The 15,678-nt window shown below is 46.7% G+C and overlaps 1 protein-coding gene across 1 annotated transcript; it reads left to right on the top strand.

The window, feature by feature from the left end:
• Window positions 1-10,520: 10,520 nt before the first annotated feature.
• Window positions 10,521-15,416, top strand: PIM3 (Pim-3 proto-oncogene, serine/threonine kinase). Its single transcript, XM_061372915.1, has 6 exons — window positions 10,521-11,017; window positions 11,312-11,421; window positions 11,558-11,608; window positions 11,863-12,226; window positions 13,488-13,664; window positions 13,807-15,416. The coding sequence occupies exons 1-6, from the start codon at window positions 10,933-10,935 to the stop codon at window positions 13,989-13,991; spliced, it is 972 nt and encodes a 323-aa protein (XP_061228899.1). The 5' UTR covers window positions 10,521-10,932; the 3' UTR covers window positions 13,992-15,416.
• The last annotated feature ends 262 nt before the right edge of the window (window positions 15,417-15,678 follow it).

Here is a 15,678-nt window from a genome sequence, read left to right as displayed (position 1 = left end):
CATGGAGTTCGACCATTAACCTAACACTGCCAAGTACACCACTAAACCATGTCCCTAAGCACCACATCTACATGTATTTTAAATACCTCCAGGGACTGTGACTCCACCACTTCCCTGGGCAACCTGTTCCTGTTTGTATTTATACAGCCTAAATTTATATGATGGCACCATACTGTTGTGCACATTCCTGCTGGTTACCACTCTGGGAGCATGGTTGATATCTCACTGAAATGTTACAGCAAGATGACTGTTCATCTTGAACAACTAAGTCAAAGCTATGTACGTCACTGCTAGATCACCTAACTAAAACAACATATTGCTGCTTCTGGGTGAAGCAAGAATAACAAGAGTGAAAGACACAGAGGTTCCCCAAGTAAGGAGATAACCCAAACGCTACAGAGGGCACAGTTCTTAGAGAAAGTGCTATATATCTCAGACTCTTACCTTAGCTAGAACTGTCTACACAGGCCTTCTCACATGTATTTTAGTTTCTGAAGTACTAAATCTTATCAGGCTAAATATCACGACCAAAATCTGCAGAAGAAGAATACTGTTAGCTGCCCCCACTATTTGTGGAAGCAGAGAGAGTAGTGGTTGTCACCACTTTCCTTCTTGGGTGTCATCCAGAATGAAGTCCTAGTCACTGTTCTCTAGCCTAAGCAGTGCGGGGTACACTTTTGTCTTTTCTCACTTCCTTGCAGCCCAAGCCATTCAGTCTTTTTCAGTTTCCAGCTCCATCAACCTATCAATTGTCTATAGTTTCTACTTCAGTGCCACCTAAAACATTTTTAGCAGCATGTTCCACACTGCTACTAGCTCCCTTCAATACCTTTTTTTTCATATCACTGTCTTAAATGCAGATAACTTTGTTTCTTTTCACATCACATGAAATATACATTTTATGCCCTAGTATAAGAGTGTTCTTTTACACAACACATACAGAAATTACTTTTAGAGCAGGATTTAGACTCCAGTACTCCTCCCTCACACAAAATTACCCTAACCAGTAGTGACATACTCAGAATGCTTCAATTGCAGTTTCATTTTAAAATGAAATCGCAAATGAGAATTTAAGTTGTCAAGGCTCAGGAATACACTGGTACCCCCAAGAATCACTTTACTGTTGAACATTATTTTTAAATAAAAGTTATTAGAGGACTCCATTTTGATGTCCGTGCAGTCTTGTGCTCAAATCTACCCACTCTTCATCTCAGAGGGTGGATGCACTCAGAGTACCATTAGCCTGGTAAACAGAAGACCTTCTTTCCTAAAAAGCAAGAGCTGTGCCTCTCCTTAATGCAAAGAGTCTAGAATACGTACCATCCCTTCTTTTGTAAGGCTCTAACCACTCGAGTATTTTAATACTTTCACCACAGTACAATGTTTTATTCCCAGGTGGATGTTGTTGTCCTCTGCCAGACTGTCAGGTGCCTCTTCAGACATACCCTTCCTCATGATGAATGTCCACAGTAGTACTGAGGGTTGGTCAAAAGCTATTGTCAAAATAACTCAAGTAAGACCAACTCTTCTTTAAGCCAGGGTGAACAGCCAGGAGGAAAGCTGTACACTTCACGCTTTGCATTTGGAAAGCAAAGTCTTTAGTCTCCGGCACAACCATATCTTTCTCATCTCAGATTTGCTGCTTCTAAAACATAGTGACAGTTATATGGAAGGTTAAAAAAATGTAATTCTGAGTAAGACTGCCAGCAGATCTTCAACAGGACATAATCATAGGTAGTTTCTAACACACAGCAGAAATGGAAGGGCCGAAGGACTGAGTTTCCAGGTGAGCATCACTCCTGGAAGCCCAGCAGAGCTAAACAATTATTAGGATAACAGTGGCTCACTAACACAAACAGACTAGAGAATGACCTCGAGATACATCCCTATTTTCTGTGTAGACACAAACACGAGTTAGGTACTTATAAGTGTCCCACAATGATACATCCACGTCAATCTGGTTATGATTCTGAGTGTCCATTCATAGAACATCTGAAAATCCACTGTAAACTGAACATACATATCACATCTTATAGGAACACAGTTACTGAAAAATAACAGAATTATTCAGGTGTCTAAACTATTAGATGCATGAATAATTTCAGATAACAGCATACCTGAGGCTTCCACAAAGGAAGATGACAAAGCAGATGACAACAGCAGTCATATTGTTCTTAAGCTGCTGTGGGAGGCCAAATAAGATAGCCTTACCATCTAAAATGGCATCTTTTTACATACTTGAATTACTTCCTAACTCTGCATGAATACTAAACAGAATACTGAGACCCCACCTCCTTATAATCAGACCCTTTGGAATGCTCTCCACATACATTCAAAGCCAGAAAGTCTCACATCTGGTCTCAAAACCTTCACATGGGAAAGGAATAAAAGATAATATAGTTACAATATTCAGAATGGACTTGTCTTTTATGTCCCAGTTTTTGCTGTCCAATTTTGTTATCTTTTTCTGTTTTTCAGTGGACATATTTTTAAATCAGGCATAAGAGAGTTATCAGTTTGAAATATAAGTAAAATCATGCTTTCAGAAAGCATAATAATTAAATCACTAGAAGATTTCCTTTAAATTTTAACATTTAGGAAGCAATTAAAAAAACTTCATATGATATTGACTAACATAACAAAACTATGATAATCTTCATGAAGTCCATGGAAACACAACAGAAAAGGAAAAATTCTGATCATAAAGTTATTATACTATTACAGATAAGATATACAGTAAAGTGTCCTTTGACCACAAGTCATATGTAGTTTATGGTACATACCTTAGTTATCTATGCATAAAACACTGAGCAAGGACAGTCACTACATTTTTAATTATAGTAAAAGCGTTGGAGTTCATTCAGCTGAGCCTTGATCAAAGATCACTTAATGATACTCATCCCTTCCCATCCTTTTTTTTTTTCCAATTTTAATAATACATTAACAAAGCAGGTATCAACCTTCTGTATAAGCTAAATAGAATTGTTCTTCTCATAGACTTGATCTGACTTAAAAAAAATAAAGGTGTGGCCAACGCTGACAAAAGCAATTACACTTACAGAAAAAACGTACTCGGTACGTAACCTTCCCCTCCACGTGAACTTCTGTTGTCAATCACATGCACTAGCACAGTATTGAGGATCCTTTGCACAAAGACACACACAGTAATTCAGGTTGCTCGTGATACTGCTGGTGGCTGGTAGTAATGAAGCTAGCAATGACCAGCAATGGTTTTGCAGAAGACTACATGTGGGACGCATGTGCAGGTTAATAATTACATTCTTTTAGCTTAGCAAAGGTCAGGAACACCAGCAGCTCACCAGTCAGAATGCTGGGGCACACCCATTCAAAGTAATCCAGTGGTTTCTTCCCGTATGTGGTTCAAGGGGCAAATCTTACTTCTGTGATTATGTGAAAATTTACAGCACTCTTCTCATTACAGGGTGGTTGAGAAGCTAAAGTGGAGAAAGTGGAGATGGAGGCACACTGGAAGTGATGGTAAGGTAGTAGGAAATGTGTAAATATTTTTACACTGTTCAGTTCTGGCTTGCAAAGCCTTAAGTAGGACCTTACATAGCCATAAAACTGGTTGAAAACTTAAACTGTTGTCCAAAGCGCATTCACCTATTGCACTTTAAAATGTGAAGTTATTCCATCATGCCCATAATTACAACCACTATATTATTATAACAATTCTTGATTTAAATCCTCCACCACCAACCTTCCTTTCAGTCTCTTTTAAATTACTTCTTTTACTTTTAAAATTAGAAACATATCTCTACGTAGAGTAGAAATTAGAATCATAAAATCATACAATGGTTTGGGTTGGAAAGGGCCTTAAGGACCAGCTGGTTCCAACCGCCCTGCCATGAGCAGGGACACCTTCCACTAGATCAGGTTGCTCAAAACCTCATCCAACCTGGCCTTGAACACTGCCAGGGATATGACAGCCACAACTTCTCAGGGCAACCTGTGCCAGTGCCTCACCACCCCCATAATGAAGAATTTCTTCCCAACATCTGATCTAAATCTCCCCTCTTTCAGTTTAAAGCCATTCCCCCTTGCCCTATCACTACGTGCCTTTGTAAAAAGTACCTCTCCAGATCTCTTGTAAGAACTCCTTTAGGTACTGGAAGGCTGTTAGAAGGTCACCATGCAGCCTTCTCCAGGCTGAACAAACCAAACTCTCTCAGCCTGTCTTCATAAGGGTGCTCCAGCCTTCTGCTCATCTTATTCTACAAGATAGAAAGCTGGTTTCCACCTTGCAACTTGAGACTTAATAGCCCTTCTATTATTTTTATGCTTCAATTATAACTCTGAATATTCCTGCTATCCCTAAAAAACACAATACTCTTTTTAATCTTGTACATTCTTGGCCTTTGTGACTTGGTAGTGAGGTACCACACTCTAATTACAAGTTTTATAAGTAGAGGTAATTACAGGTTGGAGGAGGGGGGAGGGTTATCAGTTCTGAATGTTACCTTTTAATTTTCCTTGATGTTTCTGAGCTCATGTTAGATGACAGGGAACACGGTCATCTAATCTATTGTACCTAGACCACTATTTTACTGCATCACTTTTCTTAATCTTCTCTTTAAAGTGAAAAAAAGACCTAATCTTTCAGAAGAGGGTTTTTTTTCATATCTTCAGTCATTCTTATTACCCTTCCTTGATCTCACTTTAGTTCTCCAATACCTTTTTGAAATGCGGAAAACAGTTGCTGAAATTGTATAATCTCTACTGAACAGAATGTACCACCTGCATAACAGTGGAAGATGAGGTCCTGAGAACTCAGTTCAGTGGAAAGCCATGCCCTTCAGTGCATAAATATTAATGCTGCAGAGACTTTCCAGTCTGAGTTCCCTTGACACAATGTCATGGTATCTAATGCAAATTCTGCATCAAATCTAAGTTCTTTTTAACCATGAGCATATCTCCTTGTCCTATTTTAAATCCAGTTTCAATACAAGGTCTTCAATTAACAGAGGACTACATCCACAGTTATCTGCTACCTGCTTGTACTTTACTTGTATAATTTGCTGGTTTATGTCAGTTCCCAAGCTGGGAAACTCTTCCTGTGTGAAACTTAAAGAGCTGTGAAATAACAAGTTGGGGAAAAAATACATCACAGATACTTCTAGACTGTGATGGTAAGAGATCACTCCTTAACCTTCTCCCAAATAAACAAAATAGATAGAGCTATTAAAGCTCCATGTTTTAAGAGACTGGTGCTAGAACTTGTATTCTCCTTGAAACCCTTTCCAGTTTTGCTACCTTCATTTAACAGTACCCCAGTATTGGTCTCACACGGAATCAAACGGGTTATATTCTCTGCCTACTCTTAAGTTAATACTCCCCTGATAAAAGGTCAGTGTTCATCCCCTTAGCTTACAAGTATCTCCACCAGACAAGTAGTTATTTCTACAAGTGTCCCATAGCCCTACCCCCCACTACCACATGGTCAAAAGGAAAGAGTGAAGTTGCTGAAAGTGCCCTACAACCTTTCTGCAAAACCTGACACAGTCAAGACACCCTACTTGCAAGTAAACAGGCAGGTATAGCAGGGGCCTGCCTTAGTGGCACTGTGAATATGACTGAGCTCAACAACCAAGAGGAGACATATGGGAAGTGGAAGTGGGGACATGACAAGGAGGAATACAGGAGCATCACCCAGGGCTGCAGGGATGGAATTAGAGGGCTGATGCTTGTGCGCAGTTAAAATTCAAGGATGTCAAGGGTAACAACATTTTTGCAGCCAAATGGGAGACTGAGTAAAAGCTAGGCCAGCTGGCTGCTAAATACAGCAGGTGACCTTGTGACACAGCACATGGGTACTCAGGGCCTTCTTTGTCTATTTCTACTGGCAAGGTCTGCTCTCAGGCATCACAGAGCTTCGTATCAAGGAGCAAGAACCAAGTTAGGGTCTATTTACGCAAGCTGGAAATGTAATATAAGTCCATGGGATTGGAGAGGGTACATCTGAGAGTACTAAGACTGCTAGTAAATGTCCTTGGAAGGGCACTCTCTATCCCTCCTGAAAGGACACAGTGATCAGATAAAAATGTTATGTCTGTCTCAGAAAACTGTAAGGAGAAGGATCTGGGTGATAACAAGCTGACCAACCTGCTCTCAGTCGCTGGGAAAATTGTGGAGCAAATACTTACAGAAACCACTTCCATTCATACAATGCAATAATGTTATTGAGAACAGCCATCTTGGGCATCTTGGGCAAGCTGTGTCTAGCCACTGATTGCCTTCTACAACTATATTACAGGCTCTCTGGGTGAGGTTAGAGTAGTAAGTATTGTTATCCTTGTCTTTAGCAAGGCCTGTGATAGTTTCCTAGGGTCCTTGCAGCCAAACTGTGGAGACACAGGTGGACTACAAAGGTGGGTTAAAAACTGACTGGATTATTGGCCTCAAAGGGTAGCTAGTAACTGAAGACAAATTAGCATGATTCATAGCCATAGAACAGTAAGGGTTGGAAGGGACCTTCCCATGGCTCAGTACAAGGGCTGATATTACTTAAACTTTTCGTCCATGACCTGCATTATGAGACCCTTTAGGAAGTACAAGGTGACACCAAATCAAGGGGGCTGCTGGTATACTGGCAGATATAGCTGCCATTCAGGGAGACCTCAACAAGCTGCATGAGTGTGTAACACACATCTGTTTTGATGTTCCAAAAAAGATAAACACAAAGTCCTGCATCTGGGAGAGGATATACTTACAGAGGAGTGCAGGCTGTTCTCCAGGAGAGGATCCAGTGGACCAGAAACTGAACAAAGTCAGCAGTGTGTCCCTGTGGTAGTGACGACTAACCACGTCTTGGACTACATTAGCAAGACCATAGCCAGCAGGTCAAGGGACATGATTACTGCCCTCTATTCAGCGCATATGAAACCACATCTGGAGCACTATGTTCAGTTTTGTTCTCTCGCCAAATAAAAGAGAGTGAAGAGAAGCAAGCGAACAGTCATAAAGATGGCTAGGAGCCTTGACATACAAGAATGGGGAACCTGGGAATACCAATATTTTATCAATTTTAATGGGCTTTTACTTCTAGAACATTCTTAGCAGCATTTCTTATGGTCTCATTATGCACTCTGTCCCATCCAGAAGACCTACATTGGCCATAGGTATCTATTAGAGCACACTGATGCTACCAGTACAGCTCCTGATGTGCCACAGCAAACTTTGAACTGGGATCCACACAGACGTTAAAAGGTAGCCTGAAGCTGGTACTGCCCCTGTACTGCAAGCAGAAACTCCCATGGGTCTTCCATATTTCTGTGCCTGACAAACTCATGCCTGCTCAGGGACTGTTGCACAGAAAAATGATTTGTACATCAAAGAACAAACTGGCATCCTACTCATGAATGATTTTCCATTTATGTTGCAAAGCCACTGCTAGAGAGGACAAAACCAGCTTATAAAATATTTCTGCAACTATAATAGTTTAGGACCACTGAACTGCATGTTCCAAGCCAGATCAAAAGGAGCACCACAAACCCAAGAAAGACTTATGTGTAAAGACAAAACAAATTCCATGTCTGGGATCCATCTGTAATTCTGTCAAACCAAGAGTCCTTGTAGCTGTATAAAAATGAAATGTCTGTCTGCCAAAATTAAGTGAACAAAGAACAAATACCCCCTTATCACTTTTACAGTAGCTACCTTGTTTTCTTTAATGTTAAACATAAAATACCCTCCCTTTTCCACTGCTGTGAAAACACAAATCAAAATCAGAACACCAGACATTGATTCTGGTCTTCAGATTACCATTTTGCTTCAAATGCAGATGTGTACAGTCATGCTGTACTCTTTTTGACTCAAACTATTGCAACTGACACAACTGAAGTTGCAACTTCAGGTCAAGAAGATTTTGAGGAAATTGTACTATTTTCTTGAAGAGGTTCAAGGCAGGTATATCACTGACTTACCATAGACTGACAACACAGAGATGGATATCAGAAACTGCAAATGCATTTGGAATGAAAAGGCCTGATGTTTTTTGCATTTGTACCGTAGTGATACATGAGTGACTTTTCACACTTAGCCATGTAAAAAAGCAAGAATTAGTAACTACTTGCAGTGTCAATTTCCTAAATAATTCACATTTATGAATATTAATATTTAATGCCAGTTTTCTCCCTTAAAAATATTTACTATTTCAATAACCAGAGATCTCATTTTAGAAGTGAGAAACACTTCCTCTCCATTTACAACAATACTTACATCAAGTAACTGACAAGGATTATAGCAAAAGAGATACAGCAAAATTCTTTAAAATAAACCTGGAACATGTATTGTGAGATCATGAAATCTCCCTACTGTTTGTACCCATTTACATTTCAGCAGCAATAAGCACAAGCACTGCATGCATTTGCCATTGTCTGAAGAAACTTGCTAAAGACTTATTTAATGTGGTAAGAAATCGCCAAAAGGCAGGATATCAAATACTAACAAAAAAATAAAATAGCTTTCTTACTGCCCTATCCGATAAATCAATCCAAATCATTAGCTTTAAGAAACGTGTACACATGAAACCTCCCAAATCCTTCAGCTGCTCAATAAAATGAATGGTTTAGTTTGGTTCCTCTGCATACACCATGGTCTGTACAAGGGGTAGTAACTTACAGCCTAACTGATCTAGCTTCAAAAAAAAAAAACGCATACTGGAACATGAAGGGTTGAAACTGCGCCTGAAAGCTTGACCTTTACATCAGCTGGTCTAATCTAATAAAAGATATTACCTCTCCCTAAAAGCCCTTGCTTTGTTTATGGGCATGACTGCCTGAGATTACAGCACTACTATCAGACAATGCCAACTGCAAGGCTCTCCCAGTGCGCAGGGTGGGAAAGACTGCCAACTCTTCAAGTAATCGTCCAAAAATACCCTCACGTTAGGGATCCCCATGCAGGCGCGACATCTCCAAATTCACTGCTGTCAACTGACGGGCCATGAAACACCACCATTATGCACCCTGGACTGCCAGACGAGTGGCAGTGCCCAGGACTGCAGTGCTGTCAAAGAGGTGGCCATGCAGGGATGAGGTGCTGCGCGCTGCCGTTCTCTACAAACGCCGCAGTATTCCCCGACTGAGCTTCAGCCTCGTACGCCGTTTCTCCGTTCATCTGCATCTGAGCAGTACGCTACGTTAACTGCCACAACAGCTACCATGATAGCCACCCAGCACAGGACTAAGTGATTTCTAAGCCAGTGGCCCACAGATTTTGCTGGGCAGACACTCGGCAAGATCCCGTGTGTGCACTCGGGCCTTCCTCTCCTCATGGACTCCCCAACTGCCTGGGCGTCTCTTCAGGCAAGGCCGGTGCCAGGAGCCTCAAGCGGCAGTGCCCTCAAGCCCCCGCTACCGGCTCCCGGGACCCTCGCTTGCGGCACCCTTCTGCGGAGGGGGCGGAAGCCTCGGCAGCCGCAGCTCGCCTGGATTTCTGTTGATGCAGCGCCCCCTGCGGGGCGGGGAGAGCTGAAGACCCGCGAGTCCGCGCAGCGGCAGGCCTCGGAAACGGGAAGGGCTTCGTGTCCTTTCCCGGCACGGCTCCCGGGCGGGGCGGGGGAGGGAGGCAGGGAAGCCCTCAGCTCGTCTGAGGCGCGCCGCCGGGACACCGGCGCCCGCCGTCGCGCCGCAGCGGCCCCGCGGGGCTTCCGCACAGGGAAGATGACCGACAGAAGCAGGCACGGAGGGTGGGCGCCCCGCGTCCTCCGGCACTGTCACGCCGCCGGGCTGCACCGAGAAGGGAGCCGAAGGAGGGGCGGGGGAAGCGCGCCACGCGATTCGTCGTTGAACACCGGCTTTCTGAGTGACCGGGATTTGACACGCCGTGCTGGGGGCTGCCAGGGCCGCAGACCGCCGTACCCCGGCAATGGCGGCAGCACCAGCCGCAGGGAGTCGCACACCGCAGCCATGCCATGCCCTGATCTGCCCTGCCCGCCGTGGCGCGAAACGGAGCGAGGCGACCTTCCCGCAGCAGTGGGGCGGGGCCGGGTCGTGCCGCTCGCGCCGCGGCATTCCCGCCGTAGCCGCCTAGCCCTGCTCTTCGCATGCAAATGAAGCCCCTCCTCATTGGCCCCGCCGGCAGCCCTTTCAAAAGGGGAGCCGCGATTGGTAGCGCGGGGCTGCTCACGCAAGGGGAGAATCTCCCCCGCCCCCCCCCGCCCTTCTTTTTTTTTCCGCCGCTAATGTGTGATGCGCTCCTCAGACAGCCTGTAACGCTGCGCGCCGGTTACTACAAATAAATAGTTCCCAGCACCCCCATTTTCCCCCTGCTCGCCCGCACGAAGGGGCGGGACGGGAGGCTGCAGTCACGACCGCCGCAAGGCGGGCGCCCCGGCGCTGAGGGGAGGGGCCGGCTGTGGCGGCAGGGAGAGGTGTTTCCCTGCCCCCCCCCCCGCCCCGCCCTCCCTTACCCCGCGGAGGGATATCCTGGGCGCGCTCGCCGCACTCTGCCCGCACCAAAACATTGTGAGTTAAGAGGCGGCTCGGCGGCGCCGCCGGCTCAGAAGCGCGCGGGCAGGCTCGGCGGCGCGCGGCTCGTACTGCGGCGCCCAGCTAGCTCTCTGCCGCCGCGGCCCCCGCAGGGGCGGGCTCCGAGCTCACCCGGCTGCCTCCGTCGAGCGCTACTGCTGCCTGCGCGCAGCGAGCGGCTCTCGTGCTTTGAGAGCGACGCCTGAACCAACCGTCTTTCACCGGAGGAATTAGTGCCGCCGCCGCGTGGACCTGCGTCGTTGGGGACCCCCGGGGACTCAGTCGGTGTCCGTCTCCGGCCGAGAGAACAGGAGCGCGGAGGGTCTCAGCGGCCCGCCGGCCCCTCGGGGAGGAGAGCCGCGCCGGGAGGACGCCGGCGGTGCCACCGCGGAGGACCCGCCGTTCACCGCCACCCCCCACCCCCCCCCCCGCCTTTCGGAAGATGTTGCTCTCCAAGTTTGGCTCGCTGGCTCACATCTGCAGTCCCACCAGCATGGACCACTTGCCGGTGAAGATCCTCCAGCCAGGTACGGCGGGAGCGGCGCCGGGGTGTCCTCTGCGAGAGCGGAGTGGCTCCGCATTACCGGGTGCTGGGGCCAGTGCCTCGTTGTCCCCGGAACTTCTGGAGCCTTTTTTATTTTTTTAATAGAAGATTTTTTTTTTCTTTTTCCGTTCAAATATAGTAAGAAAAAGCCTTGGGCAGAACTAGGGCAGCGCGCATAATAAGCGCCCAACGGGCATTTTTATTGCTATTATTTTCGATTCCCGGCGCAGCACGGCAGCGGGCACTAACGCATTGCGTTTCCCTTTCGTTTCCCTAGTGAAAGTGGAGAAGGAGCCGTTTGACAAAGTCTACCAGGTGGGCTCCGTGCTGGGCAGCGGGGGCTTCGGCACCGTCTACGCGGGCAGCAGGATCGCCGATGGTTTGCCGGTGAGCCGCGGGACGGGAGGACGCGGGGGGTGGCCGTGGGATGGCGGCGGGCGGGAGTGCGGCGCGGGGGGCTGCGGGCGCAGGCGATGCCCTCCCCGCCACAGCTCACGCGCCTCCTTTCCTCCGCGCTCCGCAGGTCGCCGTGAAGCATGTGGTGAAGGAGAGGGTGACCGAGTGGGGCACCATTGTAAGTACCGCGATGGGGAAGGGGCTGCGGGCGCGATGCGGGGCTCCGGCGCGGCGGGGCTATTGTGTGGGCGGCGGGGCCCGCCCCGTTGGCGCGGCCTCTGCGTCGGGAGGGAATTTGGCGGGGGTTTGCCGCCGCAGCGCCGCGCCCGCCCCTCGGACTGCGGCAGCGGCGGAGGGGGCCCGGGGGCCGCGCCCTCCCCCCGCCCCTACGCCCGCCCCGCGCCGCTGACCCGCGCCCCCTTCTCTGCCCAGAGCGGGGTCATGGTGCCCCTGGAGATCGTTCTGCTGAAGAAGGTGGGCTCCGGCTTCCGAGGGGTCATCAAGCTGCTGGACTGGTACGAGCGGCCCGACGGCTACCTGATCATCATGGAGCGGCCCGAGCTGGTGAAGGACCTGTTCGACTTCATCACAGAGAAGGGCGCTCTGGACGAGGAGACGGCCCGCGGGTTCTTCCGGCAGGTGCTGGAGGCCGTGCGCCACTGCTACGGCTGCGGTGTGGTGCACCGGGATATAAAGGACGAGAATCTCCTGGTTGACCTCAGGACAGGCGAGCTGAAGCTGATCGACTTCGGCTCGGGGGCCCTTCTCAAGGACACAGTCTATACCGACTTTGATGGTACGTGCCCACCCACCCTGGCGCTCAGGAAAGCCCGGGTTGGGGCAGCCCCTCGTCGCCCGCCCAACCACCCCGGGTGATGCCCTCCCCACAGCCGCCGTTTCTTGTGATCCTGACACCCCCTGGTAGCGAGCCTTGCGGCTGACACAGGGGTTCATATCGGGTCTATCGGTAATGGAAACCTTTGGACCCGAAGCAGCTTAGGGGGTGTTCAGTTGCGTAGGGAAGAAGCGATTCCAGGCAGTGACGCAGCAGTTTATGTTTCCCTGTCTTGGAAAATGCGATTTTTTTTTTTCCTAGAGGGCGATCTGTTTACACGGAGGCTCCGACAGTGTCAGATGTTTCCATGTGTGGATACGCAGTTTTTATACGCGTCCTTTTTTTTTTTTTTTTTTTAACTTAAAGCGGTAGCTTTCCCTCCCCCCCCCCCCTTTTTTTTTTTTTTTCCAGTGTCCTGGAAATCCCGCATTGCAGATTTTAAAGCGATGGGGATACATACGCTCCCTTGAAAAGCTGGGATATGAGCGTTGGGGCCCGCCTTGGTGCTTTGGATGGGGAAAGGCTGGAAATAAGCCAGTGTGTGATAGAGGGAGCGTTTCCCCCAGCCCTGGTGTAACGGAGAACTTTTTCCCTCACACCTTCCTCCTCCCCAGCTGCCGCACTCGCATCTGTTTGTTGTGAAACCCGAAGCCCCGCTGCACATCACCCGGTTCCGTTTGGTACCCGGGGAGCGGCGGGGACCGGGGCAGAGCCGGCCAAGCAGGGCAGCAGTGGGGGGGGAAGCTTACAAACGTAGAAATGGTAAGCGGCCCTATTTTGTTTACTGGCTTGCGGAATTGGATAAAGCGGATTAGCCTGGTGTCACACGGGCAGAGCGGGGTTTCACCTCCCCTCCCCGCCCGCCAGCCCCCTTTGTCCTTTTGTGTCTATTTTTGGTGCGATGCTGCAGACGCCACGTGGTCAGTGAAAGGAGCTGCCTCGGTAAACAGTCAGCTGATGGGCTGCGCTGGGCCCTGCAGCGGATAGCACGACCGGATGAGCCAAGTCTGGTGGTGGTGTAACCCCGCGGGTGACCTGACGTTACACCGCTAATGGCTTTGGCACATGAGAAATAAGAAGTTGTTTGTTTTTTGTTTTTTGGTTTTTTTTTGTTTAAGTACTGCATGGCAAGCTTATGAATTTGATTTTATCCCTGCTAGAATGAGCTGAACAATGGGGAAATGCTCTAAACCTCAAATTTTTGTCTCTTTCCTCCTTTTAGGAACGAGAGTATACAGCCCTCCAGAGTGGATCAGATACCACAGATACCATGGGAGGTCAGCAACAGTATGGTCTCTGGGAGTTTTGCTGTATGATATGGTTTGCGGAGACATCCCTTTTGAGCAAGATGAAGAAATCTTGAGGGGACGATTATACTTCAGGAGAAGAATTTCACCTGGTGAGTTGACCACTATAAAAGCAACGGGTTTTCTTCTAATAGAAGACCTTTGACCTTGCATGGGTGCATCTCTTTATTTAGGATTCTTTTGCTTTCCTAGTCTAAAAGCACCTTTTCTTTTTTTTTTTTTTTTTTGTCACAGAATGTCAACAGCTGATCAAATGGTGCCTTTCACTGAGGCCTTCAGACAGACCAACACTTGAGCAAATTTTTGACCATCAATGGATGCATAAATCTGAAGTCGTGAAGTCCGAGGACTGTGACATTAGGCTACGGACCCTTGATACTGATGTATCTAGCACAAGTTCAAGTAACGAGAGTCTGTGAATTACTAAGGACCTCGCACTGGGAGGGGAGCTACAAGCAGAAAGACCACAGTGCTGCTGCCAATACGTAGGAGGGGCTAGAAAAATACATTCATTATTCTGTAGTTGAATCTTTGTCTGAGGGACTTGATTTTATTTTCCCCCTTTGCTGGTTTCTGCTTTGGAATGAGATTTCCTTTGGAAACGCTGATGTTTGCGAGATGCAGGCCAGTACTTAGTCAAAGACTGACCTTATTAAGAAAGCAGTGACCTCTTGAATACATGGTAAACTTTTTTGCTCTCATAGAGCCTGGACTAGATTTTATTTGCTTTTGAGTGCCTTTTTGAAAGCTGCTTCAGTGGGACTTTCTTTTTTGAGCTGTGTATGTCCAAAGAAGATCCAGTTCATTATAGGAATTTGCTCCCTTTAGACTCTGTGCTGGAGGAAGCAGCTCCTATGATGCATTGGAGAACATGTTCGGTGATTGAATGAAGTAGTCCCATCCACTGGTGATGGAATACTTGAACACAGACATTTCACTCCTGCCCCCCCTCCCCCAGTCCTTTTCCAAATCCAACCCACCTCTGCTGCTCAAAATATTTCCCATAGCCTGCACAGAAATATGAACAGGTATATCAGCTTTTTTATCAGAAACATTTATTCATGTTCCTTTTAGCATCTCTCTACCATTGGGCATGAGAAGCCCCTTTTTCAACTCCCCCTGGCCTTTTGTCACCCTGCGAGTCTTAAAAGTATGTATGGGCATGTTGAATGCACAATCAATGCAATATTCAAGGACTTTTTTTTTTTTTCCATACCTGTATAATGTGTTTATGTAAACTTGTTTTTTCCCATGTATTATACAGTTATTTATTGTTTGGAATTTAGAAGACTTCCCACAGGTTTCAGCTGTGGCTATTTATTTGGTTAATTTATTTGGTTATAGTTACTCAACACTGTGCTTTTCCCCTCCTTCTCCCCATGGGAATCCTAGTGGTTTGCCCATGGCACTTTTTTTTCTGCATTCCTGTCAACTTTTGTTTAAAAAAAAGAAAAAAAGACAAAAAAAAATTCTGACCTTACCAGTTTTTGTTGAAAGATGGAAAAGTGTTGTACAAAGTCTAATTTAAGGGAAATAGAAAGAGTTTTTAAAGTTAGTCGGTATGCCTTTTGTCTGGTATTACTGTACCAGAAATGTAAAGTAATGCTGTTTGGAAGGGTTTTAAATTATTGACATTGTACAGTCTCCGTGCATTAGCTCTGGAAGGTAAGAGTGGCAGAGTCATAAACCTTAATTTATTTTAATAGCTGTGTTTCTGTGATCTAGTTGCATTTATGCAGCTTGGATTTGGATTTTTTTTTTTTTCTTCTGTTTAACAGTGTGAAATGTATGGAGATCATATTTTTTATACAGGTATTTCAATTAAACTTTTTTTGTATATAACAGTTCTGTGTTTGTGTGCTCACTTTTATCTTCAATGCTATTCTTGATACCGTATGGGGAACATGTATTCTCTTAACTGTTAAGATGTTAAGGCATGCAGTTAATAGGTCTATGCCATTAAGCACTGACCATTTTGGAGAATTAAACAATCCCTCATCTTGACTGTATCTACTCCATTGCTGTATTTGGTGTTGATTTGGAGATGGTGCATAATACAACAGCACCAGTGGCCTGCATAGAAGGGAATTAGGCAGTAATGGGAGG

This window comes from Neopsephotus bourkii, unplaced genomic scaffold (assembly GCF_033783945.1).
Source record: "Neopsephotus bourkii isolate Nb327-2 ecotype Australia unplaced genomic scaffold, CSIRO-AGI_Nbou_v1 NB_1624, whole genome shotgun sequence".
NCBI lineage: Eukaryota > Metazoa > Chordata > Aves > Psittaciformes > Psittacidae > Neopsephotus > Neopsephotus bourkii.
This window is presented reverse-complemented; position numbering and strand designations above follow the sequence as displayed.

Coding starts and splice junctions, on each gene's coding strand:
- PIM3 (XM_061372915.1), top strand. CDS start 10,933: ATGTTGCTCTCCAAGTTTGGCTCGCTGGCTCACATCTGCAGTCCCACC. Junction 11,609..11,862: donor TGACCGAGTGGGGCACCATT/GTAAGTACCGCG, acceptor TTCTCTGCCCAG/AGCGGGGTCATGGTGCCCCT. Junction 12,227..13,487: donor AGTCTATACCGACTTTGATG/GTACGTGCCCAC, acceptor TCCTCCTTTTAG/GAACGAGAGTATACAGCCCT.